This window comes from Oryzias latipes, chromosome 16, assembly GCF_053564925.1.
Source record: "Oryzias latipes strain Hd-rR chromosome 16, Olatipes_Hd-rR_3.1".
Lineage (NCBI taxonomy): Eukaryota > Metazoa > Chordata > Actinopteri > Beloniformes > Adrianichthyidae > Oryzias > Oryzias latipes.
In genome coordinates this window covers 3,434,026-3,461,735 of record NC_136252.1, presented here as the reverse complement: position 1 = coordinate 3,461,735, position 27,710 = coordinate 3,434,026, and the positions used below count along the sequence as shown (strand labels likewise).

The following is a 27,710-nucleotide window of genomic DNA, read 5'->3' as shown; positions in this document are numbered from 1 at the left end:
AGATGGAGACCAATGAGTTGATTAACACACAGTCAAAATGCTCACAACTATCAAAGAAATGAAATTATCTTCAAAAAAACCCAACTTAAAATCAGTGAATTACAGCGGACTAATGAGTTCAGACAGACGCAGAACTGACCGCCTCGGCGCCGGAGACGTGGAGCAGGTTTGGAGGGTGATAGCTGGAGGACAGGGCCTGAGACTCCAGAGTGCTGGAGTCCTGAAGCTGCTGGACTGTGGAGAACTGAGCCTGACTGTAGCTGGATTCAGAAATGCTGAAGCCTGTGGAGAGGAGAACGTGTTTCCGCTCAGAAAACAAACTTTCATCAAGGAGAAGGAAGTCGACTTTGTGTGACTTTCAATCAAACAAACACAGATTTGAATCAGTTTTGAGCAATTATTCAAATTAAAAAATAACTTCCAATAAAAGCCTAAAAAGATATATTTTTTTGTATTTGTGCTTTTATGACTAGCACATGAAAACATCCGTCAGTAAATACACATGAAGGGCAGCTTTCGTCCACGGTTAGAAGAGAAACGTTCAGCAGCAAATCAGAGCAGTTTTTAATGATGTTATCAAAGAAAGAGGCTGGTTTTTGCTTCACTAAGGGAAGGAAAGTTCTGCTTATCAAACAGTTGTGAAACCGTCATTTGTGGTGTGCGGTTGTGAGTGTGCCACATCAACACACCCATTTCATTGTTTCAATACTTTGCTTTTTCCTGGACTTCCTTCAGAATATTTCCCTTCGGGGCCCTCATCCTCATTCTAAACACAAATGAACGCCTTCCTATTCAAGGATCCAACATTTTACCAAAGGGGTGACAGATCATGTTTAGCAGGTTCTCACAGAAGGGCTTCTGCCTGAGCGCTCTGCAGAGAACCAACACGTGTTGCTATGTTCAAGCTCAGACAAATGAGCTTTTGTGCTCTGGGTTTTTGTTTAATTGGTTGATAATCAACACCATATGTCTTCACCGGTAAAACAAAATAACCTAAATCTGTTGTGGTCAGATGGAGACGTTCTGCCTCTGCAGATGGACTGAAAAGGACCGTCACTGATTGGGTGACGCTGTAAGGCTGCTGATTGGCTGATTATTGGAGCTCAATACGATCATGTGACATTTCACACACGGACAAACCATTTTTACAGACGGACGATTGTTTCTGCTGTGATGGAACAGTTTTACAGACGCACACATTTCTCATTACAAGTACAAAACTTCTTTACAAAAGGAGCAACTGATTTCCACAAGTACAAAATCTTTCCAAAGAGGGAAGACATCTTTTCTACAGATACAAAGCCTTTTTACAGACACACAATACTTTGGCAACAGCTGTAACTGTGCGGATCAGGTACAGACTGTTACTGATAAACATTTGAAAGAGGAAGAAGGCAGCGTTGTTTCTGTCCGTACCTTGTGTTAGAGCTTGCTGGTCAAATGGAGGCTGAGGGAGAGCCGGAGGCTCAAACTGGCTGATATTCTGAGGCAGAGAATGCTGTGAGGTCACAAACGAGTCTGTCACAGAAAAAGAAATTCAAGAGAATCAACTCATCTTCTAGGACAATCAGAAGCCATTTTTGCTGCTTAAATGGAAGGAAATGATTTAAAAACGTCTCCTGTAGCTGTGGATTATTTTCAGTTGGTTAACACGATTCAGATTTACAACATCATCCAGATGGAAGCACTTTGAACGTAACAAACAATTAACATCCAAAAAAATATGCAGAGACGGTGAGTTTAATGTGGGTTTAGGCACTGAAACTGCTACAATGAGGCTGCTGGAACAGATTAGATCCAGGAAGGGTGGGCCCCATCCAGAATTTGTTTTTCATAAGATGCTAATAAAAAATGAATAGATTTAAAGGACTTAAGTGAGAAATTATATTCTCATCAGTGGAGGGTAAACACGTAGGAATGTACTCCTTTGTGCCTCCAGAAGTTTCCATAGTCCTAAAAAGGTATAGGAAAGATCTCTGAAAGCATTTGGTCTCCCAGTGGGCCTGATCCCAAGCAGCACGCTCCTCTTTCCATTATGTGCATATTACTTTTTCAATTTCTTCACTACAGGAACCTGAAACCTTTAAACTCAGACCTGCACGTCGCTCAGAATAAATCATTTCCAACACAGAGGCACACACTGTGCAGCTGGGGAGCTGGGCCTGCTTCATTAATTTATCTAAAAGTATAAAAATGTAAGTTCTGTAAAGTCATCAATGAATCCACTTCAACAGGTTTACTGTGCCTTGGCTGGATTACTGAACTTCACTCACACGGTGCAGCTAAAGAGATTCAATCCCTTGCAATGAGGTTGACCCCCACTTAAATCAGACTGTTCACTGTGTTGTGTCCCCTCTTAACCCAATAACATCTGTCCTCTTTCAGCTCCTGAACCGATAACCGTGGAGGAGCAAACCAACTTCTTAACAGCCTAAATGGATCCACAGGTCTCACTAACACGCATACAAAGCCCACCTTCTCTGCGGCTTGGCGGGCCGCTCCTGGATGAGAGCGTCTAGTTGTAAAGGCCAAAAACGCTCAATGAATCCAAGGCTGTTTTTTATGAAGTTTCCTCTAAATAGGACGGCAAAATAGACCAGTAATGATGCATTTTGAGCCACACTGTGATCAAAACTTATCTTTGTTCTAATCTGTTTGTTACACTCCTGCCATGTAGTTTGACCCCAACCCTAATTCTGGTCCTAAAGCTGAAGCTACGTTCACAAGGCCCTCGGCAACACGCATCCAAGTGACCACTTCCTGTAAAAAGTCTATGTAAAGCCCGTTTGGAGCGTCCATGTTCAAAACTCTCGTGTTCGAGCGTAGCTACGCAAGTTTCTCCCAGCATTTCCAGGCTCTAAAGCTAAAGCAGGTCCAACTTACAGGCTTCCGACAAAAGTCTTCAAGTTCAACTTCAGACATTTAGACCTTTTTAAGATTTGCATAAAAACAATTAAGACCAATTTCTCTACTTAACTCCCAGCCGATGGAGGAAGAAAAAACAAAACCCTTGAATTTTAGAACAATTACTCGTCAGTAATGGAGTAACATAATAAAGTACAAATCCTAGACCACAAAAACCCTCATGACTTCATTCCTCACATTTTGGTGCAGTGAAACCAAAGGTGACAAATCAAAGAAATGTGTGTGACTCTGACATTGTGTCTTGGTTAGATTAAAGCAAACGGATGCTGATAAGAAACAGTCACTGATGCATGTGAGCTGAAGCAGAGCTGGAAGTTGGTCAAAGTAAGATGAAGAGAGCGGAAATATGGACGTGGACAAATTCATGGGGTCATTCGGCTACTGGAGGAGTTTTGTCCTGGAGAGGAACAGCTTTCCACTGCCCTAGTGTCAATGAGCAACCCGTCTATACACTATATAGGCTACTTTATTTTATTATCATATGCATATTATGCTATATTTTCATGTTCATGTGGGGAAATCAATGAGGCGGTGGTAAAAGACCTGATTGCCCTCCATGTTTTTAATCTGAGGGCGTCTTGTGTTAATCTGTTCCCTTAAGATTTGAATGGAAAAAAGCAATGAGTAGTGAATTACTTTTTAAATTGGGGAATGACTAAAGTAATTTAATTACTATTTTATCCAGTAAGTGAAGTAAAGTAAAAGTAATTACCCATCACTGACTTTTTGTCTACTTGTTTGTTTGGACACAGATTTCATTTCCACTTGATGATCTGGAAGAAATCCAAGAATCTGGAAAACTTCCCTGGAATTTCTGTCTGAGTCTCACTGCTGGAAGTTTGGATGAAGATGATCTGGATCCACTTTAGGTCAGAGGATTGGATCCAATCAAATCGTTTAAAATGAACCAATATTGACTCTGAATCGTATCAGCGACCACAAATTATGGAATGAGTTATGTTATGATGGATGGATACCCCCCCATGCAGATAAATGCAGTCGAGAATAGATCTTGACTGTAAATATGAGTGTAGATGTGGCTTTGTGGAAAATGATTATTGTACTAAAGAGCTTGATAAATGCTGGAAATGGCCTCCTTTCAAAGCTTCTTCTCCTGTAATTTCAGCGAGTACGTCTTCATCCTCACTTGCAATCTTCCTCTTGAAGAATCTTCCCTGCATTGCTCTTTTTTCAGTGACTTTTTCAAATATAAATTATTTTCTATGCTGCTTGTTTCATTTCTACCATTGCATTAGGTTTCATCTTGGACTATCAATCACAATAGTGTCCAGAAAATCCTGTGTTGTTTTTCTTGTCCTATTGCAAACTAACAAACCTCCAATTTGTACAAAAAAATGCCAACTTATCTGTGAATGAATTGAGTGTTCCCACTCAACAAATCAAACGTACCCTGGCTGTAACACAGTCATGCTCAAGTGAGCGGATTAATGGATAATGTGAGGAAAGAGAGGGACGTTAATCACATTTGGTGGCAATGATAAGAAACTAAAAACCACAGAGAAACTGAAATGAGGACCTGAAAAGTCATTTAGAAAAAGTTTTAAAAGGCACTATTTTTAAGAACAAGACCAAAATTGGTATTTCCAGATGTTCAAATTCAAGGTTTTTAAGACTTTTTAGGACCCCGCGGGAACCTTGAACTCAACCAATTGGGGAATCGGATTTGGTAGAGAGAAATTGATGGCGTCTCTTTGAATTCACAGAAGTATCAACAGTTCAGAAAATGGATCGTGAAGGAGAAATGAATAAATGTGGTTGGTGCCTGGGGGTAAGTATGACACCAGGTCTTTCATTTCACGAAAAAAAACCGTGAAAGAAAAATCCCAGGATCTGCACCACTTTGACATTTGGCACCAAGCCTCTTCCAACTGTAGGTGGCAGACATGTGCTGGTAAACAGTAGAAACAGAGAAATAAGTCTTTACACTCTGGTCAATGCCAACACTGGGCTAAATGCGTTCAGGAACCTGTGCTTAGCGTGTTCTTGACCGCGCTAAGCACCGCTTCCGTGAAGTGTGTTACATGTGAACGTAGCTTAACATGAAGATGTCCTCCTACTGTTCATGGAGTGCTGAGGCTTAATGTGTGTTATGAAACAGGACAGGCTTTTTCCTTTTAAAGCCCCACAGATTAGATGAAGGGCAGGCCTTACATTTGTTTGAGAAAGCAGTACATTTTTCACCATTTTCCATGGACGCCTCACCTTCTCCTTGCACTAGTGTTTGGTCAGTCAGCGGAGCCTCCAGTGACACTTGCTGGCCTCCGTTCACAACCTCAGCCTGGGTAAGTCCCAGCATGCCTTGCTGCTCTGCTGTGGTGGCAACAGGTTGCTGGAGAGGCTCTGGATCCATTTCCACTGCTATGTCATGGGCCACCGCGCCCGCTCCTAAGGGGTCTTCGCCTGACTGCGGCTGCAGCTGCTGGGCCAGTTCATACCTAATTTAACGGGTCACAGAGAAGCGACTTTTACTGACGCACTTCAAACACAACATCAAAGTCGCTGCCAAGTCAGGGCCCAAACCTGTGCGTCTTCATGTGCTTCCTGCAGTTGGGTGATGACTTGAACGTCTTCTGGCAGTAGGGGCACATGTAAGGTCGAAGGTCGCTGTGGGTGGTCATGTGGCGGCGCAGGCTGCCGCTGGTGGTGAACGTGGTGTCGCACATTAAACACTTGTAAGCCTTCAAGCCCGAGTGCGTCCGGATGTGAGCTTTGAGGACTCCTGAGGAGGCAAAACCGCGGCTGCACTGCACACACTTGTACGGCCGTTCACCTGTATGCGACCTGGAACGACAGACATGGAGGATCACACACACCTGCTCAGGGAAATGCTTTTTACACCACGCTGAGGCCAGAGGCTGAGCTGAAGAACACAATATGTCACAGTAAGAGTTGCAGCAGTGCACATTGTTCTTCGAGCTGCCAACATATTTATTGATAAATAAATATGAGACATGTCAGGTTCATCAGGGGAACAGGAAAACTGTCAGTCAGAGCAAATAGGACTCCACTGAGACGAGAGCAATGAACCTGAAGCTGTCCAACATGAGAGGAATCAACCTTTCTGACGGCCCACAGCAGTCCTGGCCTGCAAGGACCATTTCATGATCACACTTCTTTCTAACTGCACCTTTCAGTAAAACATGTTGCCTCAGCTGCAAACTCAAACCTCACCTAGATGTGCACGCACCTGGTGAACAACAACCCCCCACAAGTGATGACATCACAGCAGGAGAAACAGACAAAAAAATGAACGAGGACAAAATCTCTCAAGGGGCTCAAAAAATATTTCAAAATCCACTAATGTAAACTAAACACACGTGCTGGGGATATGCACAGATATATTTTGTAATTATTATGGGATGGCCACCGGGACTACAGCTTGGCTGCAGTTTTATGCCAAAATGCGAAATTTGCCGATTTTCACATTTTCCCCACAATATGGGAAATGGAAAGTAGTTAGAGTGATCTTGACAAAATGTTACACAAATGCCACCAGTTTACAACCACAATCAAAGTTCTGCTGACCTTTTATATGTCAACAGATTTTATGCAGCAGCATCTCAGCTAGTAAAGGCAGGTCAAAGGGTCAAAGGGGTGGCAGCTTCAATTTCTCTTCTACTTCTACAGATGGCTGTAGAGATGGTATAAGTGCACTAAAAGGTACGAGTAGAAGAATCCAGTGTAAAAGGAACAGAGTAGGACCAAAGCTTTTTCTCTTTACTCTGCCTCACAGCTTAATGTCTTCATTTCTCTGCTTCACTGCTCCTCCTCCTGACTCTTTGGAAACACATTCAAGTCATCACCCCTGATAGCATCATCATTAACTGGGTATTAGATATATAAGCAGTGAAGCATCAAGGTAAAAGTTGAGCCTGAGAACAAAACAAGTCTCCACCTCCCACTCCAACACCGCTCTCCTGCTGACGTTTGATGGATTCTCCTGCTGCACCCAGCTGCCAAAAGCAGCAATTGATTTTCTTCTCCTTTGTTACCTGACGTGCTGTTTCAGATGGCTCGATTTCTTATAGGCTTTACTGCAGAACTGGCACTTGTAAGGCCTGTCGCTGCCCACCACCTCCAGGTACTGCTGGAAAGCCAGGCGAGGGTTCTGGGATGTGACGAGGCCTGTTCATAGAGGCATGAGACGCACAGTCATGCAAGCAAAACCCCTCCTTTACATTCATGAGCATGCTTGGCCAGCAACTCCCACCATAGTCTGTGATGAGAATGGGTTCCTGCAGCGGGATCTCAGGCAGACGCAGGTTGCTTTTGGACACTTTGGCTTTGTTGGATTTCCGAGGAAACTTTTGCTTCTTCTGCTGGGAGCTTTTGAAGTGGGAGGCGATGTGCGTTTTCCTGTGGCCTGAGGTGCGGAAGATCTTGTCACAGTGAGGGCAGGAGAAGGGACGCACGCCTGACAAAAGAGTGGAGAAAAACAGGCAACACCTTAGAAGAACGAATGAGGGATTTGTTTCCTCGTTGACGGTGAGAACTACTTTCCAACTATAACCTGCAACAGGTGAAATCTGCTAAGTAGGATTAGCAGGGCTGCACACTTTATACCCTTTCCTCAGACAGGCACATTTTCTCTCAAAGTTCAACCTTTCATGGAAAAGTAGGTCTATTATTATGGAATGAAAACAAAGATCTGCTCATGATCAAAGATTTATGTCAATGTGACAAACTAAACCTGTTCTGTCCAGGAGACACGACAGGGAGGGATTGACTGGCTTCTTTGGATGTGGAAAAACAACAGTGGTGAACTTTAGGAAACTAACATGTGAATGGATTTGACATTCATTCTAGTTTACTTGTTTGTTTGGACACAGATTTCATTTAGATTTGATGATCTGGAAGAAATCCAAGAATCTGGATAACTTCACTAGAATTTCTGTCTGAGTCTCTCTGCTGGAAGTTCTGGATCAAGATGATCTGGATCCACTTTAGCTCAGAGAATCGGATCGTTCAACATGAACAATGAATCGTATCAGCAACCACAAATATGATAGGAGTCAAACTGTGTTCAAATGAATCCTTACACTCCAGCGGTAAACTAAAAACACAAGTATGAAATCCCGAGGCTTGACCCATGGCCACATTTGAACATTTAAAAAATGAACCAGCAGATGAGATAATCTTCCAGAAAGGTTGAGTTATCAACAGACAGATACTTGTAGAAGCAGAGAGCAGTCAGAACTGCGGCTGAGATACATCAAAAGCTGATATTAAATGACAGGAAGTCCTGGAAAAGACAGAGCCATTAGCCAGTAAATGGACACAAACACTAAAGCACAGATGCACATCATAATCAAACTGGTGCTATGTGGTTTTAATCAGTTTTTATTACCAGCATTTGCAAAGAGCTACAGCCTGGATTTTGAAGCTGAAGCATATGCTAAATGATTTTCAACACAGGCTGCATTACCGTTAGGCATTCCCACTGAATGACAATGATGTGTATGTCACTCTGCGATTGTTGTTTGTTGTAGCAGTGAAGACGCGTTTTTGGGTTTAAGTGCATGGCTACATCCCTCAGGGGGGAAATGAAGTGCATCACCGTCAAACACAGATATGCAAATGAAGGCGGCAACTCCACAGGCGCTGCATTTCCATACATCCAGAACCATCAATACCGTCACACACCATATGGCTGATCCCCAACGCAGCAACATAATACCTGCAGCCCAAACTCTCTAACTGATGCAGAGTGCGGTAGGATGAGCGTGAGAGGGAGGCAATTACATCAAAAAATGTGAAAACTTTTAGCACAGGTGTAAAAAGAAAGGATCTGCTTCTCACCGGTATGCAGCCGCATGTGCACTTTCATGCTGCCAGATGTGGAGAAGCACTTCAGACAGCACTGGCACTCAAAGGCCTTGATGCCCGTGTGTGTTTTCATGTGTGCTGTGAGCGTGCTCTTCACGGCGAAAGCTCGAAAGCACTGCTTGCACTTGAAAGGCTTCTCGTGGGTGTGGATGCGGATGTGGCGCACAAGGTCACTGGGCTTCTTGAATTCCTTGGAGCAATATGGACAGCCGTGCCAGCGGACGCCGTCCTCCTCCCTGATGGAGCCTGCACAGTAAAAATACATGGGGGGGGGCACAGGTGGGCAGAGCGGTCAACTCCCAGGATCCTCTTTTGGGGAATCAAGCAACTATTTCAGGAAGCAGATACCATCTCTATCTTCAAGGCCCGACTTGAAACTTTGCTTTCAGGTAAAGCCTTCCTTCCAGTCTTTTCTCATTGACGTATTGACTTTGAGCTCACCTGCACTCCCACACCCACAGTGGTTCCAGTGGGTTATCCTTGAGGTAGTACTGAGTTAGGACGTAAACTGAATTGCTTATTTGCAAAGAGGAAATCCCTTGCTTGTTGTTCATTTAACCGTCTTTCTCTTTCTTTCTTTCCTCCGTCTGTAAGGGAGCAGGCTTAAAGACCACTCCAATGAAAAATGTGACTTTGGTGTTTTTATCATGTTCTTGTGGTCCTTTCCTGATGATGGAGGACATATCTAAACAATATTGACCTTAAAATAGAGTATTGCTTTATTCAAAATGTTGTGAATGAAGAGCAGATAGAGAAAGTTCTGTTAGATTTTTTAATAAAGGAAAAACGCTGGGTGGGCAACAAGCTCCCTGCACCGCTCCATTCTGACACATCCTCTTGCAGACGTCTTTGTTTTCTTCGTCTGAGCTGGAATCTGGATCTAAAGTGTAGGACTGGATAGCTCCACTATTGCTCACCATTTCCTTTTGCAATGGTAATGTTCGGTTGGGGTTGTAAGGGGCTGTAAGCTAGCAGGATAGCGTGTAAACAGATTGGTGACGGGAAGTGGGGCAGACTTATGAATTCCTGCCGCTCTGCAGAAACTCTAGGAAATGACACTCAGGTTTTTGGACTTTGTCTAAAGCAGCATTATTATAATTCAAAGATCACTTTCCAACAGATCAAAAGATGATCGGGGTGGGTCTTTGACACTCGAGTTTTTAGTTTGTTTGTTTCCAAAAATCTATTTGTCTATGTGACATTGGTAACCTGTTGACCTCTTGTCTTCTAACACACGTTCAAACCTTTGTGCATTTGTCCATCTCTTTCTCGGCCTCTCAGTGCTGCCGTCATTCAAATCTTTTACAATAGCATGTATTATAGTGAGTTTTTCCATCTCGATCCTGTTCTCTGTTTACAGTTACTAACGTATCTTATCACAGGCCTTCCGGTGTTGTTTCCTCATCATTTTCTCATCATTCTCATCATGGCAGATGGGTTAACCCTCACCCTAACCCTGCCTGACTCTGGTTTTGCTGAAGCTTTCTTCCTGGTCTTCCATTGGGAGATCCTCCTCTCTAGGGTTATTCTTTGTATGATCCAAATGGGATTTACACCAAACGCCGTCTGGAGTGATCTGTAGGTCACTTATTATTAGATTGGCCTTAGTTGAATGATCTGGAATGTTGGATAGTTATCATCACCAATAAGTTTCCTTTAGGTTTTTTCTAGTTGTGGAGAGCTCAGACACACCATTAGTTTGATCTGCCATTTAAAGAAAAAAGTAAACAGTGAAGTGGAAACTAAAGACCATTTCTAAATTCATACACTCCCTGTATACCTGGCATTTGAATGGGCTTTTTGAAGATGCTCCTCCTCTTCTCTCTGGCTGGTTTGTCTGAACTTTGCACCTTCTCGACTTCGGCAGCAGAGTTTTCTGAGCTCTGGCTCTGCGGCTCTCTGGACGCGGCGTCACTCTGAGGAGGGACCACGCTGAGGCCGCTGTTCTCCAGAGCTTGCTGCACAAAAACAACCATCATCAATGCTTGAAAAGGACACCAAATTAAACAAGTCAATGCAGCTTCCTGTGACAGATATGAAAACCTGAATCTTAGATTTTCATGAACATTTAGCAATGAAAAAGCCAAACCACAAGAATGTTCATTTGACTATAATTATGTGTGTTTGTCTCAGGGAATCTCTGTGTGTTACACATGTTTCAAATGATTAGTTTGTGCATCAATTAAACAAAACCAAGCAGATTACTGAAAAAGTCCCCAAATGTAAATGCAAGGAAGAATGGTGGTGAAAATGGTTTTCCGAGAAAAAAAGCAAAGGTCAAGAGGACAACGAACATCATATAAAAAAACATCTACAAAGCAAAGACAGCTGCAGTAATCACAGCCATGTCTAGTTTAAACTGATGGTAATGGCAGCCTTCACACACCTCACACCCCAAGTGGTCTTGCTGCGGTTGAAGTGCCCTTCTGACAGGGTGCAATAAGATTTAAACCACACAGAGTGCAAAGCATGAAGACCACTTTGTGAGGGTCCACGACAGCTCTGCAACTTCCACCACTTAAGCAGCCAGCAGCTCCACGGATGAAGGACAACCCTCATCCTCTCCATGATCTACGTCCAAGAACAAGAGCTAAAAGCTTTCAAGGTCCTTTGCAGAACAATTCAGACCATCAGGTTTTTATGACCAATGCTTAAGCTACACAAGCATCAAATTGTACTGTAAAATCTCCATGAACAACATGATTCATATTGCGTGTTAACATTACTGTTCATGTATGTGGGATTTTAAGTAGAGTAAATAAAATGTCAGCAAACTGTAAACATTTTTTTAAAGTGGCGAGCGGCGTTGTGTGGCCCCGCCCTCGCTGCCCACTCTTTGACCTGTCCTCAACACCTGAGCGGCTGCTCTACGCCCCCGCCACCCCGGTCAGAGTTGCACATGACAAACTGATGTAAAAAAAAGTGGCAGCCTTTTTGTTGGTTTTATCTCCATAGCAACTATTTCCGTTTTTGGTCACCTGAGTGTGACGAACATGTCTTTGTAATTTTTGGAAGAATCTGCTAAAGTCAACTTTTGGATTTCCTTGGCAACGGCGGTATTTTGTTAAGCACGCCCACATTCCTAACATGGTCATTTCATTTCATTTCATCATTTCATTCAGCTTGAGTCAGGGATTCATGTATTCAATTTTCAAAATATTCCAGAAATATGTTTGAGCAAAAGGAAACCACCACTTTTAGAAGCTTGCCAAGCTAACGCCATTTCAAATCTAAAAACTTTAAAACCAACATTTTTTCCTGACTAGCTTCCCAGGGTTGTTTGGAGAGTTATAAGCCAAAAGATCAACATCCCTAGGAGGAGATTACATTTGTACGAGGTACTAAATGTGATATTTGTGTTACCGTAATTCAAGATGGCTGTCTCTTCCCGAGGTCAAAGGTTAACAAATTTGGGTTATCATTGTAGACTTAGCCATGTGGTGTGTGTGTGCATGTGTGTGCGTGTGTGTGTGTGCGTGTGTGTGCGTGCGTGCCAGTGTGCATGTGTGTGCGTGTGTGTGCGTGCCTGTGGGGGTGTGTGTGCGTGTGTGAAATCTTGTGAAGATCATTCAAACAAAAGTTTTTCTTTTCCCATTTTTTAGGAAAATGTGAATATCACCAAATTTTATATTTTCCTGAGCCAAGGTCCTGTGGCCATCCCATAATTATTTCAAAACTTCCATTGAAGATCCCCGACATGAGTGTTTTGGTGTCTATAGTGGATTTTGACGTATACATTGAGCCCCACAGGGGATTTTGGCCCCTTTCATAGGGGTATAACTCCTTTACCCAGAATGCACATCTGCATTTCAGTAGGAAATCCTGCCATGCAAATGTGCTTCACTAAAGGAAACAGTTTGATATCAAGCTAACATATTTTCAGAGGCTGAGATGCAAAAACAGTTTCACTCTCTTTCAAATCCCTTTGCCTGTTTCTGAATGGTTTGTTTGCATACTGATGCCATTTTTCCATCCATTTCATCTTTATACCATATAACACACACACACACACACACACACACGGGTATATCTGGAAGCTTTGTTAACGTATAAGGGAGTCCTTTGCACATCTATTCATGAGCAGGTGTGGGCAAAATGAGGCAACAAGTTATTCTACAGTCACAAATGGAACTGCCACCACGCGATGGGGAGGCAGCGGCAGAATCTTCAAGATTTCATGCCTAAAATTTTGAAAATCTTTGGTGTGGTCATGAAAATAGAGTCGTGGTAAAAGGTTTTGAAAATTACATAAATATTGGAAATTGGAAAAGTTGCTGCTTAATTTTTCCTAATAGCAATCTGCATAAACTCCAGAAAGTTATGAAGAGTGATCAGATGAATTGCATAGTCCTCTTTTGCCATGAAAAATAACTTAATCCTGAAAAAAAACCTTCCACTGCATGGCATTGCTGTCCTTAAAGGACCTGCTGAGATCATTGCAGTCATCGTCTGTTAACTCAACACAGGATCATTCTGTCAGGCTGATTGGCTGCTTTTAATTATCTTTCATTACATGGTAAATGGGAAATGGCGTATACTTATAAAGCGCTTTTCTACGTTCCTCGAAGGCCCAAAGCGCTTTACAGACACACACTGGTGGCGGCTCCACTGCCGAACACTACATCACAGAAACAAAGATTTACAAGCAGTTTAGCAGCAAACTTTGTGAAAAGTAACATTTGTGTCGTTCTCAAAACGTTTGGCGATGACTGTAGATGGCGGCGGTCAGGTGTCAGTCAGTCAGGTGGGATGACAGCTAGTCAGCCACACGGTGGGGGCCGCCAGATTGCCGGTGGGCAGCAGCTCTGATCGGACGATACGTAAATGTCTCCAGACGGTGGCCATCCATATCAAGTGACACAGGCCGTCGGCCACCCGGGGGTAAATAAAAATAATGATTCCAGCAATTGGACGGTGGCTGTAGGGGGGCAGCACGGGGGCAAGGGGGGTGGCAGTCTGAAATCGACTGATCAGACGATTTGGGGACCTTGGAGACCCGTCCTATCAGTCAATTATTGCGCTGCTGTCTTCCCACCACCCACTGGGGGTTTTGGGTGGTCCAGACCAGTGGAGGGTTGTAGAGAGGTGCGGTCACATCTTAATAACTCAAATCTGATTGTCTAGTTTCCTATTAGCCAACAGTCAGGCTGCAAGCTCAGAGCGCGCAGTTGACGTGCAAGGTGGGCAGGTTTATCACTCCAAGTGCACTAATGGGCCATGGGGCTGTGGTGCAGTGCACAGGTTTCAGGGGGTTGACAAAACCGAACGACCGGCCTGTGTCTCTTCACACTTACCGGTACATGTTGTATAAGTGTGTGCCACGACCTGTCACTTGCAGCATGCCCATACAAAAAAATGAGCATTTCCACTCCTCGAGCGCTCTAGGATCTTAAAATTTCATTCAGGCCATCTGCGTGTCCCGTACAGGTTTGATCACTTTAACCAGCAGACAATTCAAATCCATCCGTAAGGACAGTTGTGATTGAGGCTTTACTGGAAAAGGAAAAGCTTTGGTAAGAAGTAGATTTATTGTTATAATTATTAATGAGAAGGCTCACAGCAACCATCTCAAAAATAAGATGACTTTTCTTTTTAAGGACCTATCAGGAGGGGTCCTTCTATAAGCTCTGGTCTAATTTCAATTGAAGCTATAGGAAAAAAAGTGATTTCACTGACATCAGTGAATCCTTCTTCTGACAGTAGTGCATCGACATTTGTCCACGTTTAGATTGTTCTACTTTAAAGGCTTTCATTTATTCATTTAACTTGCCTGCAGGATATCCTGGTTGATGGCGGTTTCCATGGTGATAGCTGGCTCTGGAGGCTGAGGCTGAGCCGTCTCCCCACTGACTTGTTCTGACAGCTCCAAAAGCTGCTGGATAACGTCTGTCACCGCCTCACCGCCCTCAGAACCTCCCGCCGCCTGACCCGCGGTCTCTGTCTCCTATAGTGGAATGAAGAAGCAGAAAGAGAAGATGAGCGGGAGGCAAAGGGCAAAATGAGCACAGGACTGTGAAGACTGACTAACTTCTATTAGAGGCTCTGCAGAGCATAAAATGAGCCGAGGACGGGGTCTCACTAAATGTCAAAGTCTGAAAACCCCTTTGAGGCGCGGTGGAAAAGTGAGGCCAGGCAGACAGCCCTAAAGCATGAATCCATCTGTGTTATGGTAAACTATTGTACATTGAGAACATGAAATAAAGACTTCATTATCATTCTGATTACCAGAGAATATGAACACATGACAGAGGTCACGAGAAGGAAAAGGGATTCAAACAGAGGTGGTGTGTCCCAGGTGCTCGAGCGTCTGATGGCGGTTCAATGAGGTTTTGGCAGCGGCGGGTTTGAAGCTGTGAAATGCCAAAGGCAACATCGAGGGTCGAACTAAAACACTTTTTGTTCCTTTTTGGCCCTGGCAGCATAATTGTCCTGCAGAAAATGGCAGGGCACCATGAAGAAATCAAAGTCTGACACATAAATAAAAAAGACAACAACAGAAACACAGACGCAAACTATAAATGTGCTGTTCCACACTGTGAGAGGCATTTTTTACCCTGCAAATCCCACTGCATCCAAAACAGACACAAAATACAAATCTATTGGAATTAAGATGCGTTTTAAACCCTTTGATGAAATCCTCCAGGAATTCAATTGTTATTTTTTGTGAGATATAAACAGTATCAACTACAATTCATTTAGGTGATTTGGTAAGTTTTTACTCGCAACTATGTTAGTTGAAGACGAAAAAATATTGATTTGTGTTCAGGAAAAAGAGCCCCTTATTTACCCACTGTCTCAAATTTGATCCACACATTTTCAATGTAGTGTAACTGTAGTATAAAGATTTAATTATAAACAGAATAAGAATAATTTTAATATAGAAAGGAGTCATTTAAAAATGAATAACAATAGAGGAGTTATTCTCATCATGAACCTTTGAAAATTAGCAACATTTTCCCTCCAAAAGTGTTTTGAGATTTGTCTGGAAGCAGCCATTTTGAAATGAGTAGGAAAAGCCCTTCTACCGCCCCTAGTGGAATGATGATGGAACTAGGAGTGTGACGATAACCGCATCACCCCACTTTTTTTTCTTTTTTTTTTTAAAGTTCTGCATATGGTGCGTGATTGGAACAATAATAAACACATCAAACACATTCATCTTTGCTGATAATTTACTTTTTCTGCTAGTCCTGTGTTCAGACTTCAAAGGTTTCTGGGGGAAACCTTTTATTACTGTTCTCCTTCACTCCCTGCACGGCATCTCTCACACCCTCTATGCTGCACGCGCTCTCTCTTCTTACACACACACACACACACGTGCAGTTTCAGCAGCACACACACATCCTCATTCTACAACAGAAGTTTCCGTCTCGAGGAAATACGACAAATTCACTGCGTTCTAATGATTCATTTCCATTGTATTCATTTCCATTACAAGCTGTGTGCGTTTTTAAGTGCGCGACACGGCTGCCCACCGGAGGATTTTGTGTTGGGGGGTTTATCGCTGTTCTCCTTCACTCCGTAACACCAAACATGAACGTTCACCGTTAGATTTCAATGAATACCCCACGTGTTTTGTTTGGGAACTATTTTGTGCAGTGCAAAGTTACGTGTCTGTATAAACAAAGGCGGAGCCTCCTGCACCGCGTTCTTCATGGGTGTCGGGGTTCATGGCTACCGGAAAGTTGACAAGTGTCTGCAGTCTGTTTATTCCTGGACAATATATAATATTCTGAGAAGATGTCTGTACCAGAGAGCACAGGTGAAACTCGCGTGCAGCTAGAGAGGGGTCCACTGCAGAAGAATCAACAAGACCCCCCTACACACGTGTGTGCTCCTTCTACACACGCAGTGCGCTGACACACACACATATTCATTCTACAGCACCTATATAGTTAGTCCATTACAGTGATCCCTCGCTATAACGCGGTTTACTTTTCACGGTTTCACTACTTCACGGATTTGCATCGTGCATTGCGTTCTGCATTCTGATTGGCTAAAATGTCCCTCTGCTTCTTCTCTACCTGTGCGTCAATAACGTTGCAGTTTAATATGTACACGTACGTAGAACAGCTTGCCAAATTTAATATACGTACGTGCAAATTCTATAGGAATTTCGAGTTTCTCTAAAACCCATAGAAACAGAGCGACATTAACTGCCAATCACTGTCTGATTAAAGCTGCACCGCGGGCTTTAACAGGAGAAAACACTGCAGAGTGGAGTCAGGATGCAGCGGCTCAGTCTGAAGAGCAGTGAAATACACCTGAGTCACTATTTGTCCCACTGTACTTTGTATTTTTTTCATAATCAATTTTAAATTTTCTCCCGTTTAATCCAATTACTCGGGTCGCGGTGGGCGGGGCTAATCTCCGCAATTTGAAGTCTTCTGTTCACATTGATGATTAAAATTATTATTTGACAGTACAGTCCAGAAGTTATTTGTTGAAAAAAACATTTCTAAAGTACTTTTATTTGTTAAACAAATGCTTGAGTCTGTAAAATGGTTTGTTCTTCCTTTTCAATGTATGATAGAGTATCTAATTGTATAATAATTGTAAAAAAAATAAATAAAGGTTTCTACTTCACAGATTTTGCCTATCACGGGTTCTTTTTGGAAGGTAACCCCCGCGAAAAACAAGGGTTTACTGTAGTTAGATAGTTAGTAGTTAGTTGCTACTGTTATTTGTTAATAAAGAATAATGTGTAGTAATTGTATTCATTTGTGCGATGCGGCCGGGGACTTTGTGTTTTTTTTTTTTTGTTTGTTTGTTTGTTTTTTTCGGGGGGGGGGGGGGGGGGGGGGGGGGGCTTGGGGGCTGTGGTTGACCTCGACACCGTGCTCCCTGCTGGTTCATCACAGTGCTGATCAAAAATCCAACACCGTCATAGCTCTAGATGGAACTACAGGGCAGAAGACATGGACAAGTTCTAAACAATGAGCTTTAATCATGCTAATGCTAATGAGATAGGTGAATCAGACATAATTTAAATGGATATATAGTGTTTAACGATGAAATTGCATTTTTTTAAGACAGAGAAATAACATCTGACAAAAGAGCAAGAGTTAAAAGCACCATCAGGGTTGCCTGAGTCCTGTGCTTTTCAGGTTTTTTAGTGATCCATGTTTTAGAAGAACTATACAGTTTTGGCCACTTTTGAAGCTCATCCAGAATGAAAATGTGTGTTTTCCTTACTGAAGCACCAGAGGGAACGTCGATGACAGAGATGTGCATCTTGCTGATGTGGGCATTCAGACTCCCCAGCTTCTTGAACACACAGCTACAGTCCATGCACGGGAAGAGAGGCACCCCTTTGCTCTGGGAGAGAAGACAAGCACATAACATTACTCATGCATGGAAGACATACTTGCTGCTTTTTCAAATGAATGAATTGCTATTGCAGCCTTTTGGCGATGCATACGTCACAGAAGCGGAAAGAAAAGATGGTTTCGGCCCTTATCCAAGAGCCATTAATTATCTTAGGGCGCATGTTTGTGCAGAATTGATTTGGAAAATTAAAGAGAACGTTTTGCAGAGAGATCACATGCTGAAAATTGGTTTCTGTCTCTTTCATTTAACAAGGCGATTGGTGGAGATAATTCCATCGAGGTCTACATGTATCAACCTGGTCTGTCTTGGATGTGAAAGCAGGCTTTGCTGTGACTAAATTGGGGTGAATATGAATGCCTCAAAGAGAAAAATGAACAAAAACATCCTTGTGAATAAAAAAAGCTACACTACTCTTTCTAGTTACAGTAATGAAATAATATTAAGCTTCACTTTGTAAGTGAAGACGTGCTCCACTGAGGGAAAACTTTCTGAGAAGAAAGAGCTTTAGATCCTCCAGAGACTCCTAAAGGCTCCAGCGGCATGACGGAGGTGAGTTCTGTCATGAAAACGGTTACTTGATGGCTCTTTCTGCTATACTTTGAACAAGATTATGTTGATGAGTTCCTTGTATTATTTACTCGGGATGAAATTACTCACTTTCCTCTCGGTTCGGTTCAAACTTCAATTTTTGGGTCACTTTTTTGTTTCGGTTCAATACATGATTGATGTATTACAAGAACAAAGAGCTAAAAACAAAAATAAAATAAAAACTTTTTTAAATTTGCTAACAATAGAATAACAAAGAAACACCTTACAGTTGGCTCAAACTAAGCTTTCTAATAAAAGAGTAAATAATAAAAACTTGTCACTTTCATCACAAACATACTGGTATGCAGTAGGGATGCAACGATTCACTTTCCCCCGAATTCAGTTCAATGGTGTAAAATACGGTGAGGTTTTTATCACTATCAGGCATATCTTTAAGACAATAATTGCACAAAATAACAAAACTGCAAGTCTTTATTTTCTACAAAATGTGAATTTCCTGCTGTAAAATAACAGAGAGGTTCAAATGAAATCAGCAACTTGAACTTTTATTAAATTCTCCTTATGGTGAATAAAGAAAACACAAAAAAATACTTAGTCAATACCAGTTTGAAAATGTTTATTCTTCTACATATCAAATCTGTGATATACTTTTTTTAAAATAATCTTTTAAATAAAAATAAAAACTGATTTGTTTTAAGTATTAGGAATAATAACCAAGGAAAGTTTCAGAAGAAAGCAGATTATTATTCCAACAAAGGGGTGAGTTTGCAGGTTAAGTGAGGGTTAATGACCGCCGAAGTGTGCATTAGCAGAAATTAACGCACGCCATGGAAGCCTGAACCGCAGCGCGTTAATTTCTGATAATGCAGACAACATAGGCCATTATGCCGCTTATACTATGGTCACTTACAAAGACAAAAATATTCAATCAGTTTTTAGAACTTTATTCTTGTTTTTTTTTCCCAGTTTAGACCGCTTTTTTCACAAAACAGACTATTGGTTATGCGGCGCGTTGTTACTGTAAAGACCACTTTGTCTGCTGAGTCGGCACCGACCTGGACTGCAGCAGCAAAGGAAAGCGATATCTATGCTGATGGTCACGATGGGTTAAATAAAGCAACAGTTCAGAGAGACAGTTCACCTCAACCGCTGGTTTTTGTCAAGAAGATGAAGATAAAGTTTGTTTTAAAGAAGCAGCGAAGTGATACCGAACAGTTAAGATATGTGACCGGAACTTCTTTTTTAGGCAAGCGTTATCACTTTTTGAATGCACACCCAGCAGCCAATCAGCATCAAGAATTCTCCTGGATCTTGGTATAAAGATGGGTCACTACCCTGTACTGTAGTTGTTGTTTTTTCTTGTACCCTGTACTGTAGTAGTTGTTTTTTCTTGTACCCTATACTGTAGTTGTTTTTTCTTGCACCCTATACTGTGGTCGTTGTTTTTTCTTGTACCCTATACTGTAGTTGTTTTTTCTTGCACCCTATACTGTGGTCGTTTTTTCTTGTACCCTGTACTGTAGTCGTTTTTTCTTGTACCCTATACTGTAGTTGTTTTTTCTTGCACCCTATACTGTGGTCGTTGTTTTTTCTTGTACCCTATACTGTAGTCGTTTTTTCTTGTACCCTGTACTGTAGTAGCTGTTTTTTCTTGTACCCTGTACTGTAGTGGCTGTTTTTTCTTGTACCCTGTACTGTAGTTGTTTTATCTTGTACCCTGTACTGTAGTTGTTGTTTTTTCTTGTACCCTGTACTGTAGTTGTTGTTTTTTCTTGTACCCTATACTGTAGTTGTCGTTTTTTCTTGCACCCTATACTGTGGTCGTTGTTTTTTCTTGTACCCTATACTGTAGTCGTTGTTTTATCTTTTACCCTGTACTGTAGTAGTTGTTTTTTCTTTTACCCTGTACTGTAGTTGTTGTTTTTTCTTGTACCCTGTACTGTAGTTGTTGTTTTATCTTGTACCCTGTACTGTAGTTGTTGTTTTTTCTTGTACCCTGTACTGTAGTTGTTGTTTTTTCTTGTACCCTGTACTGTAGTTGTTGTTTTTTCTTGTACCCTATACTGTAGTTGTTGTTTTTTCTTGCACCCTATACTGTGGTCACTGTTTTTTCTTGTACTCTATACTGTAGTTGTTGTTTTTTCTTGCACCCTATACTGTGGTCACTGTTTTTTCTTGTACCCTATACTGTAGTCGTTGTTTTATCTTTTACCCTGTACTGTAGTTGTTGTTTTTTTCTTGTACCCTGTACTGTAGTAGTTGTTTTTTCTTGTACCCTGTACTGTAGTTGTTGTTGTTTTTTCTTGTACCCTATACTGTAGTTGTTTTTTCTTGCACCCTATACTATGGTCGTTGTTTTTTCTTGTACCCTATAATGCAGTCGTTTTATCTTTTACCCTGTACTGTAGTAGTTGTTTTTTCTTGTACCCTGTACTGTAGTTGTTGTTTTATCTTGTACCCTGTACTGTAGTTGTTGTTTTATCTTGTACCCTGTACTGTAGTTGTTGTTTTTCATGTACCCTATACTGTAGTTGTTGTTTTTTCTTGTACCCTATACTGTAGTTGTTGTTTTTTCTTGCACCCTACACTGTGGCCATTGTTTTTTCTTGCACCCTACACTGTGGCCATTGTTTTTTCTTGCACCATATACTGCAGTTGTTGTTTTTTCTTGCACCCCTATACTGTGGCCGTTGTTTTTTCTTGTACCCTATACTGTAGTTGTTGTTTTATCTTTTACCCTGTACTGTAGTAGTTGTTTTTTCTTGTACCCTGTACTGTAGTTGTTGTTTTTTCTTGTACCCTGTACTGTAGTTGTTGTTTTTCATGTACCCTGTACTGTAGTTGTTGTTTTATCTTGTACCCTGTACTGTAGTTGTTGTTTTTTCTTGTACCCTATACTGTAGTTGTTGTTTTTTCTTGTACCCTATACTGTAGTTGTTGTTTTTTCTTGCACCCTACACTGTGGCCATTGTTTTTTCTTGCACCCTACACTGTGGCCATTGTTTTTTCTTGCACCATATACTGCAGTTGTTGTTTTTTCTTGCACCCCTATACTGTGGCCGTTGTTTTTTCTTGTACCCTATACTGTAGTTGTTGTTTTATCTTTTACCCTGTACTGTAGTAGTTGTTTTTTCTTGTACCCTGTACTGTAGTTGTTGTTTTTTCTTGTACCCTGTACTGTAGTTGTTGTTTTTTCTTGTACCCTGTACTGTAGTTGTTGTTTTTTCTTGTACCCTATACTGTAGTTGTTGTTTTTTCTTGCACCCTATACTGTAGTTGTTGTTTTTTCTTGCACCCTATACTGTAGTCGTTGTTTTAACTTTTACCCTGTGCTGTAGTAGTTGTTTTTTCTTGTACCCTGTACTGTAGTTGTTGTTTTATCTTTTACCCTGTACTGTAGTAGTTGTTTTTTCTTGTACCCTGTACTGTAGTAGTTGTTTTTTCTTGTACCCCGTACTGTAGTTGTTGTTTTATCTTTTACCCTGTACTGTAGTAGTTGTTTTTTCTTGTACCCTATACTGTGGTCGTTGTTTTATCTTGTACCCTGTACTGCAGTAGTTGTTTTTTTTGTACCATATACTGTAGTTGTTTTTTCTTGTACCCTCTGCTGTAGTCGTTTCTTGTAGCCCGTCTTGTAGTAATTGTTTTTTCTTGTACCCTCTACAGTAGTCGTTTTTTCTTGCACCCTCTACTGTAGTCATTGTTTTTTCTTGAAACCTGTACTGTAGTTGCAGTTTTTGCTTAGCAGACAGACAGAAATGCTTTCTCCGCCACAGACGGAGCAGCAAACACTGAAGGACCTGTGCGCTCTCAGATGAAGTCTGCTCTGTTTACGGAACAGTTTCTGTTCAGTCCGTTCTGCTTAAAGAAATGTGGAGACCCTTTTGAAGATGGTAATTTTTTTTCTTTTGTGATGTGTTAGGAGTCTGATGGAAAAGATGCTCAAAGAGATTCCCTGCCATCATGCCTGCAGCACCGGCTTCCTACCAAATGTTCAGAAACGAAAAACACATAATGGTGAAAAAAGACGGTCAGCATGAGAAGGACAGAAAGAATGGGAGTGTGAGTACAGATAAGAATTGGGTAATTATATTCATGAGGGGTGAAGAGACTGAGTGGAGATGACTGCAGTGGAAAAGAAATCATGAGAGACGTAGAGTGGTTTGGATGATGAAAAGATGAGAACACAAAAGAAAAAGGGGGAAATTGGGGCTTGATTTGTATTTTCAAAAATATGAGATATCATTTTAGAAATATGCTAAAAAGGTTTGAAGGTTCTTTCAAGAAAAGATGATTAAAGTTAGTTAACACTTCCTCAACACAGAGAAAATCTTTTGTATGCAGACCAGGCAAAGTCTGATAAAAGCATGAAGAGGTAGAAAAGCCAAAGATGAAATCCAATCACCTCAACTGTGAAACCGAAAGAATTCAAGTATGTCAGGAAAACCTAAAGGTTTTTTCTGTCTCTTTTTAAGTATATTTATTATTAATGCACTTGTTTTAACTATTTTTGCACTTTCTAATTGTATTTGTTTCTTCTTAAATATAACGAGTAATGCACCTTTTAGTCATTTTAAATTAATTAATTGTAATTACTTTGAAATAATTATTTACTTTACTTATTATTGATTTTTCTAATTAATAACTTTATTTTAAAACTTTAAAAAATGTATTTGATGCTAATGATTTCTCTCTCTTTTGGGTGAATCACTGATGAACTGAAGCAAGTGCACTTGTAACTTTACATCTTGTACATATGTTGTTTCTCTTTCGGCTTTTTCCCATCAGGGGTCGCCACAGCGAACATATAACAATGATAAATAAAGCATCTATTCATCTGTCTGGCATCCGTCTGAAAAAGAAATTGTCTTTGTGAAGACATTTTTAAGATGGGTGTTAGTTTTCAGATAACTAGAAAGGTGCTGCCCGCTTCATTTCCAGAGTCTGACCAGCTGGATGCTAAAATGCTAAAATGTTGAATTTAAAGAGTCTACAGCTGGACTTTCACATTTCAGCAGCAGACCAACTGTAAAAACCTCTGACATCTCTGACCGAGTCTACTGCTCAGCAGAGGAGTGAAGAGACTGTTGGAGCTGAAGAAAATGAATCCCGCCTGCTGATTCTGAAGTAATGAAGCAATCTGAAGTGTCTTTCCGGTTGTGCAGGTGCAAGTCACCAGAAGCAGCTCTTTACAGCAGACATGAACAGCCTTTGCAGCGGGTTCAGGGTGTCTGAGGGTCCACAATAACAGGAACAAAGGAACAATCAGAACCAGCTAAACTGCAGAACACACCTGCAGGTTTCAGGAAAACTCTGAAAACTCCACTCAATTCCAGTTCAGAGTAAACACTAAATAAATCAGACATCAACTCAAAAACCACTGCTGAGTTCAGTGACACATCCTAAAATCAATTCAAAGATTTGCAGGGATTAATAGTGTCCATGGCTTTCAAACATTTCTATTTTGCCTATATACTTATCCTCTATGTGGCCACAAAAACAACATTCAGGATGTGAAACAGATCTTTCTCTTTCAGACTTTATACCTCTGCAGAAGATAGAGGCTTCACATCAACATAAACCAGTTGTATTGTGTTGAGACTTCTAAATTATACACACTTCTGCCCATGTCTAATATCCAATAATGGCATGCGGCCTATAGAGGTGCATCCTGCCAGGCTTGTTCTGTAGTGTGGCTCTTATTGAATTTCCTGGTGATCCTTCTCACTTCTACGGAGCCCATGTCCTGACATTAAAAAACTAAAATGTATCTCGTTCCCACAGAATAACATCTTGTTCCCACAAATTATCTTTTTCCCACAAGATAATATTCCGTTCACTCGAAATAATTCATCCGTGCGAACTAAATAATTAATTTGTTCGAACGCGATAATTATTCATAAGAACTTGGAAGATCGTTGGGGGGAAAAAAGACATTTTTGTCCTCGACATAAAGATGACATGTTGACTATTGTAAGGCTTTTTTTAAATGATAAAATTACACAATTTTAAGTTAGCAATGACAAAACCACATGAGAAAGCCTGGCTGACTTCACAGGGCTCCAGACTAACTTTTTTCACTAGGAGCACAGTGGCCCCTGACTGAAAATTTTAGGGGCACAACCAGAAAATTTAGGGCCGCATACCGTAAATCAACATGCTAACCAAATCTACTAATTTCCACTGTATTAATAATAAATACTTTAATAATAGATGCAGAAATTACAATGTGCTGTTTCTAATTCAGTGTCACATTTTATTCTGCACTTTTGAAGATGCAACAACAAGGTAAACTGACAGCACCATCGCTGTCATGACAGTACAAATAGTAAAGAAAACTGATGGAAATTTATCTTTGTGACACCAAATAGTGCAGCCAAGATGCACAATAAGCGTGTTTGAGATCACCCAGGTGAACTCAACACTGCGCAGATCACCTGGTGTGTGACATATATTTTTGTTTTTGCTCCAACATCAACTGTCAATCATCACAAAAATATCGCGTAAAAGGGGTGGGAGCAAGGGGCAAACCTACACGGACACAGCTGGAAACTGAACTGTCTGAAAGCTGCCCTACAGACTACAAAACAATGCATTATGGGACATGTGTCCTGATGTTTTTTGTAGTGGAGTGATTAATTAAAATAATTTAAAATACCAATTCATTAAAAAAGGCTACATACATGACAAAACATTAAAATAATCATAACATATATAATAACACAGATCATACTAAGGGGGAGAGGAATATTAAAACTAAATTGAATGTTAAAGACAACTCCAATTTCATGTTCTCCTTCAGTCTTGCTGCAGATTCGCTTTCATCTCACAGCCCCCCCGCCTGGTGTCCCCAACGATCCAGGCGAGGTGCCGGTTCATCTCAAACACGTCTATCGTTGCATTTTCCCCACGTGTTTTCAGTGTGTCTAAGACTAAATCTTGTTGTTGCTCGCACGTGTTTAAAGTTCAAGCCCCGTTAGCTGTCATGCATGTACATGTGGGACATTTATTCTCCTCAGCTGACCCGACTCCCGCGGGAGCGGTGTGCTGCCGTAACGGCCGTGCATAAACCCTTTGATGCGCCGCCGTAACCGTAACCAAAACCTAAACCTTCCTCTGGGTCTGTGTGACCCAGAGAAAAGTTCAGCACGGACTGCATGAATTTAGAAAATTACAAACGAATAGATACGTTCTAGAAAGGAAAGTAAGGAACTCCTTCTTGTGGTCTGGGGAGGGAGGGGGCTGTCAGGTTTCCTGCTTTCAAGCCCTGTCATTGTCAATCCCCCAAGAGTCATTTACTCCACTGTGATTGGTTGGTCAGCTCCGTGCATGACGATGAAAAAGTGTCATTCCTTAAAACTGGCGGGCTGCAGTAACATTAAAATTTCATATTAAGGCAGGGGCCGCAAAATATCATCTTGGAGACCGCAAATAGCCCGCGGGGGCCGCGAGTTTGAGACCCCTGCTGTAGTTCTGTCACTGGTACACTAGCCGCAGGTCGGAAGAACGAATCAATAGTTCGCTTACTCATAGCTCAGACGCACGAACATATCAGGTTGTGATGATATTTGTCTCCGTTTCCTTCCCACAGATGTTTACGCGTGCTCGATTATCTCTAGGCCCCTCCCCCTCCACGCATTTTAGCCACTTACATTGGCTTTCCCTTTTCTTCTCACACGCAGTGGCCGCCTCACAGACGGGCATCACGCGAGAGTGTACGTGCTCGCGTTTCATGAGTATGTGCGCGAGTGTGTGTGTCTGCCTGCGTGCGTGTGCGCTCGCGTCTCATTGATTATTTCATTGATCATTGACGTGCCCCTTCCACGTTTAATATATAAAAAAATCCGGAGGGTGGGGGACGCAAATTTACTGGTAGCACATGTGCGATTGGATGTAAAATTCAGTCGCACACTCTCAAATTTTGGTCGCAAAATGCGACCAAATGGTCGCAGTCTGGAGCCCTGCTTCAGAGTAAGAATGAAGAACATCCAGAGAGGAATTCTTCCCTCAGGACAAACAGAGACTAAGCTGAAGGTTTGCATGCTGAGCTGTTGTTGCCTGAAAACAACTTTAGCACAGACTAGCAGTCATCAGTTGACCTATGTATGTATTTGCTCAAGAACAGTGAGACAAATAACACCTGGATGCAATTTTTCAATCAAGGCAGCATGTTCTGAGGACAGGCCATTTCACCAGGCAGGAGAGCTGAAGCCTACTTGCAAAAATTGCGTTCATTATTAAAATGGTCCGACTGTTTGGCCTTCCAGAAATAATTAACTCACCTCAATCCATCAGCAGCTTTTAGCACAGAACACATAAACATCAGTGTGATCTCATTGAGTGTCTGGTGGTCAAAAATTTAACTGAATGGTTATTTCGTCCTCAAAATGAGATGGAACGCTGGACTGACACAGACATGCCAGGATATTCCAAAATATGCCGTTTAGCTCCATGAGGAGCAGACAAAGAAAAACAATACAAATCAAGCTGTGATAAGATGGTTGTTAAAGACTGGGTCTGGTGCGTCTCCTCTATCTCTTTGCAGTCCTCCATAGATCCGTTGAGGGGTTTAGGTTAGTTGAGCTGCTAGCTAAGTAAACCCTGGTCCTCAAACCCGGATCTGGTGCTTCTGGGAGTACGGGTGGGTACCAAGAATTTCTACCAACACTTTCCTGAAGATTTTTGCTCTAACTTTGGGACAAATCAAAGCCTTGGGAAGTTTTGCTGTGCTGTTACTCAGAGTTTCTGTCATTCTGTCATGGAACCTCTGTTTCCAAAAGCAATGAAACATTTGGGTTAACATTCTGTCCACGGAGCAAAAAGTTCCATTGTTTCAGTCTTTGGCATGGATCAGACATCTTTGTTTTTGTCGTCGGTACAACGGCTGAGGACAAAGATGCCTTTGTGTCTGAAGATCTCGAAGGTTGGACCTCAACAGCAAATCATTTCCTTGTGAAACTCTTTAAAGTCCCACTCTGATCACCTATAAATCCATTTTCAAAATGCTCCCATGGGTCTTTTGGTTATGATTTTGCCCGATTTTAGCCAAAATCCAAAGA

The 27,710-nt window shown here is 41.6% G+C and overlaps 1 protein-coding gene across 1 annotated transcript in view; it reads right to left on the bottom strand.

Annotated features, from left to right (window-relative positions):
* The window catches only part of LOC101159250 (zinc finger protein 236), a 97,706-nt gene that overhangs the window by 49,453 nt on the left and 20,543 nt on the right, over nucleotides 1-27,710 (bottom strand). The window contains exons 7-16 of the mRNA XM_011473312.4: nucleotides 17,968-18,090; nucleotides 14,543-14,716; nucleotides 10,553-10,730; nucleotides 8,746-9,018; nucleotides 7,157-7,360; nucleotides 6,939-7,071; nucleotides 5,467-5,727; nucleotides 5,149-5,381; nucleotides 1,417-1,518; nucleotides 140-282 (exon numbers count right to left, since the gene is read on the bottom strand). Coding sequence (XP_011471614.1) covers nucleotides 140-282; nucleotides 1,417-1,518; nucleotides 5,149-5,381; nucleotides 5,467-5,727; nucleotides 6,939-7,071; nucleotides 7,157-7,360; nucleotides 8,746-9,018; nucleotides 10,553-10,730; nucleotides 14,543-14,716; nucleotides 17,968-18,090 — 1,824 coding nt within the window. The remainder of the gene's footprint in view (nucleotides 1-139; nucleotides 283-1,416; nucleotides 1,519-5,148; nucleotides 5,382-5,466; nucleotides 5,728-6,938; nucleotides 7,072-7,156; nucleotides 7,361-8,745; nucleotides 9,019-10,552; nucleotides 10,731-14,542; nucleotides 14,717-17,967; nucleotides 18,091-27,710) is intronic.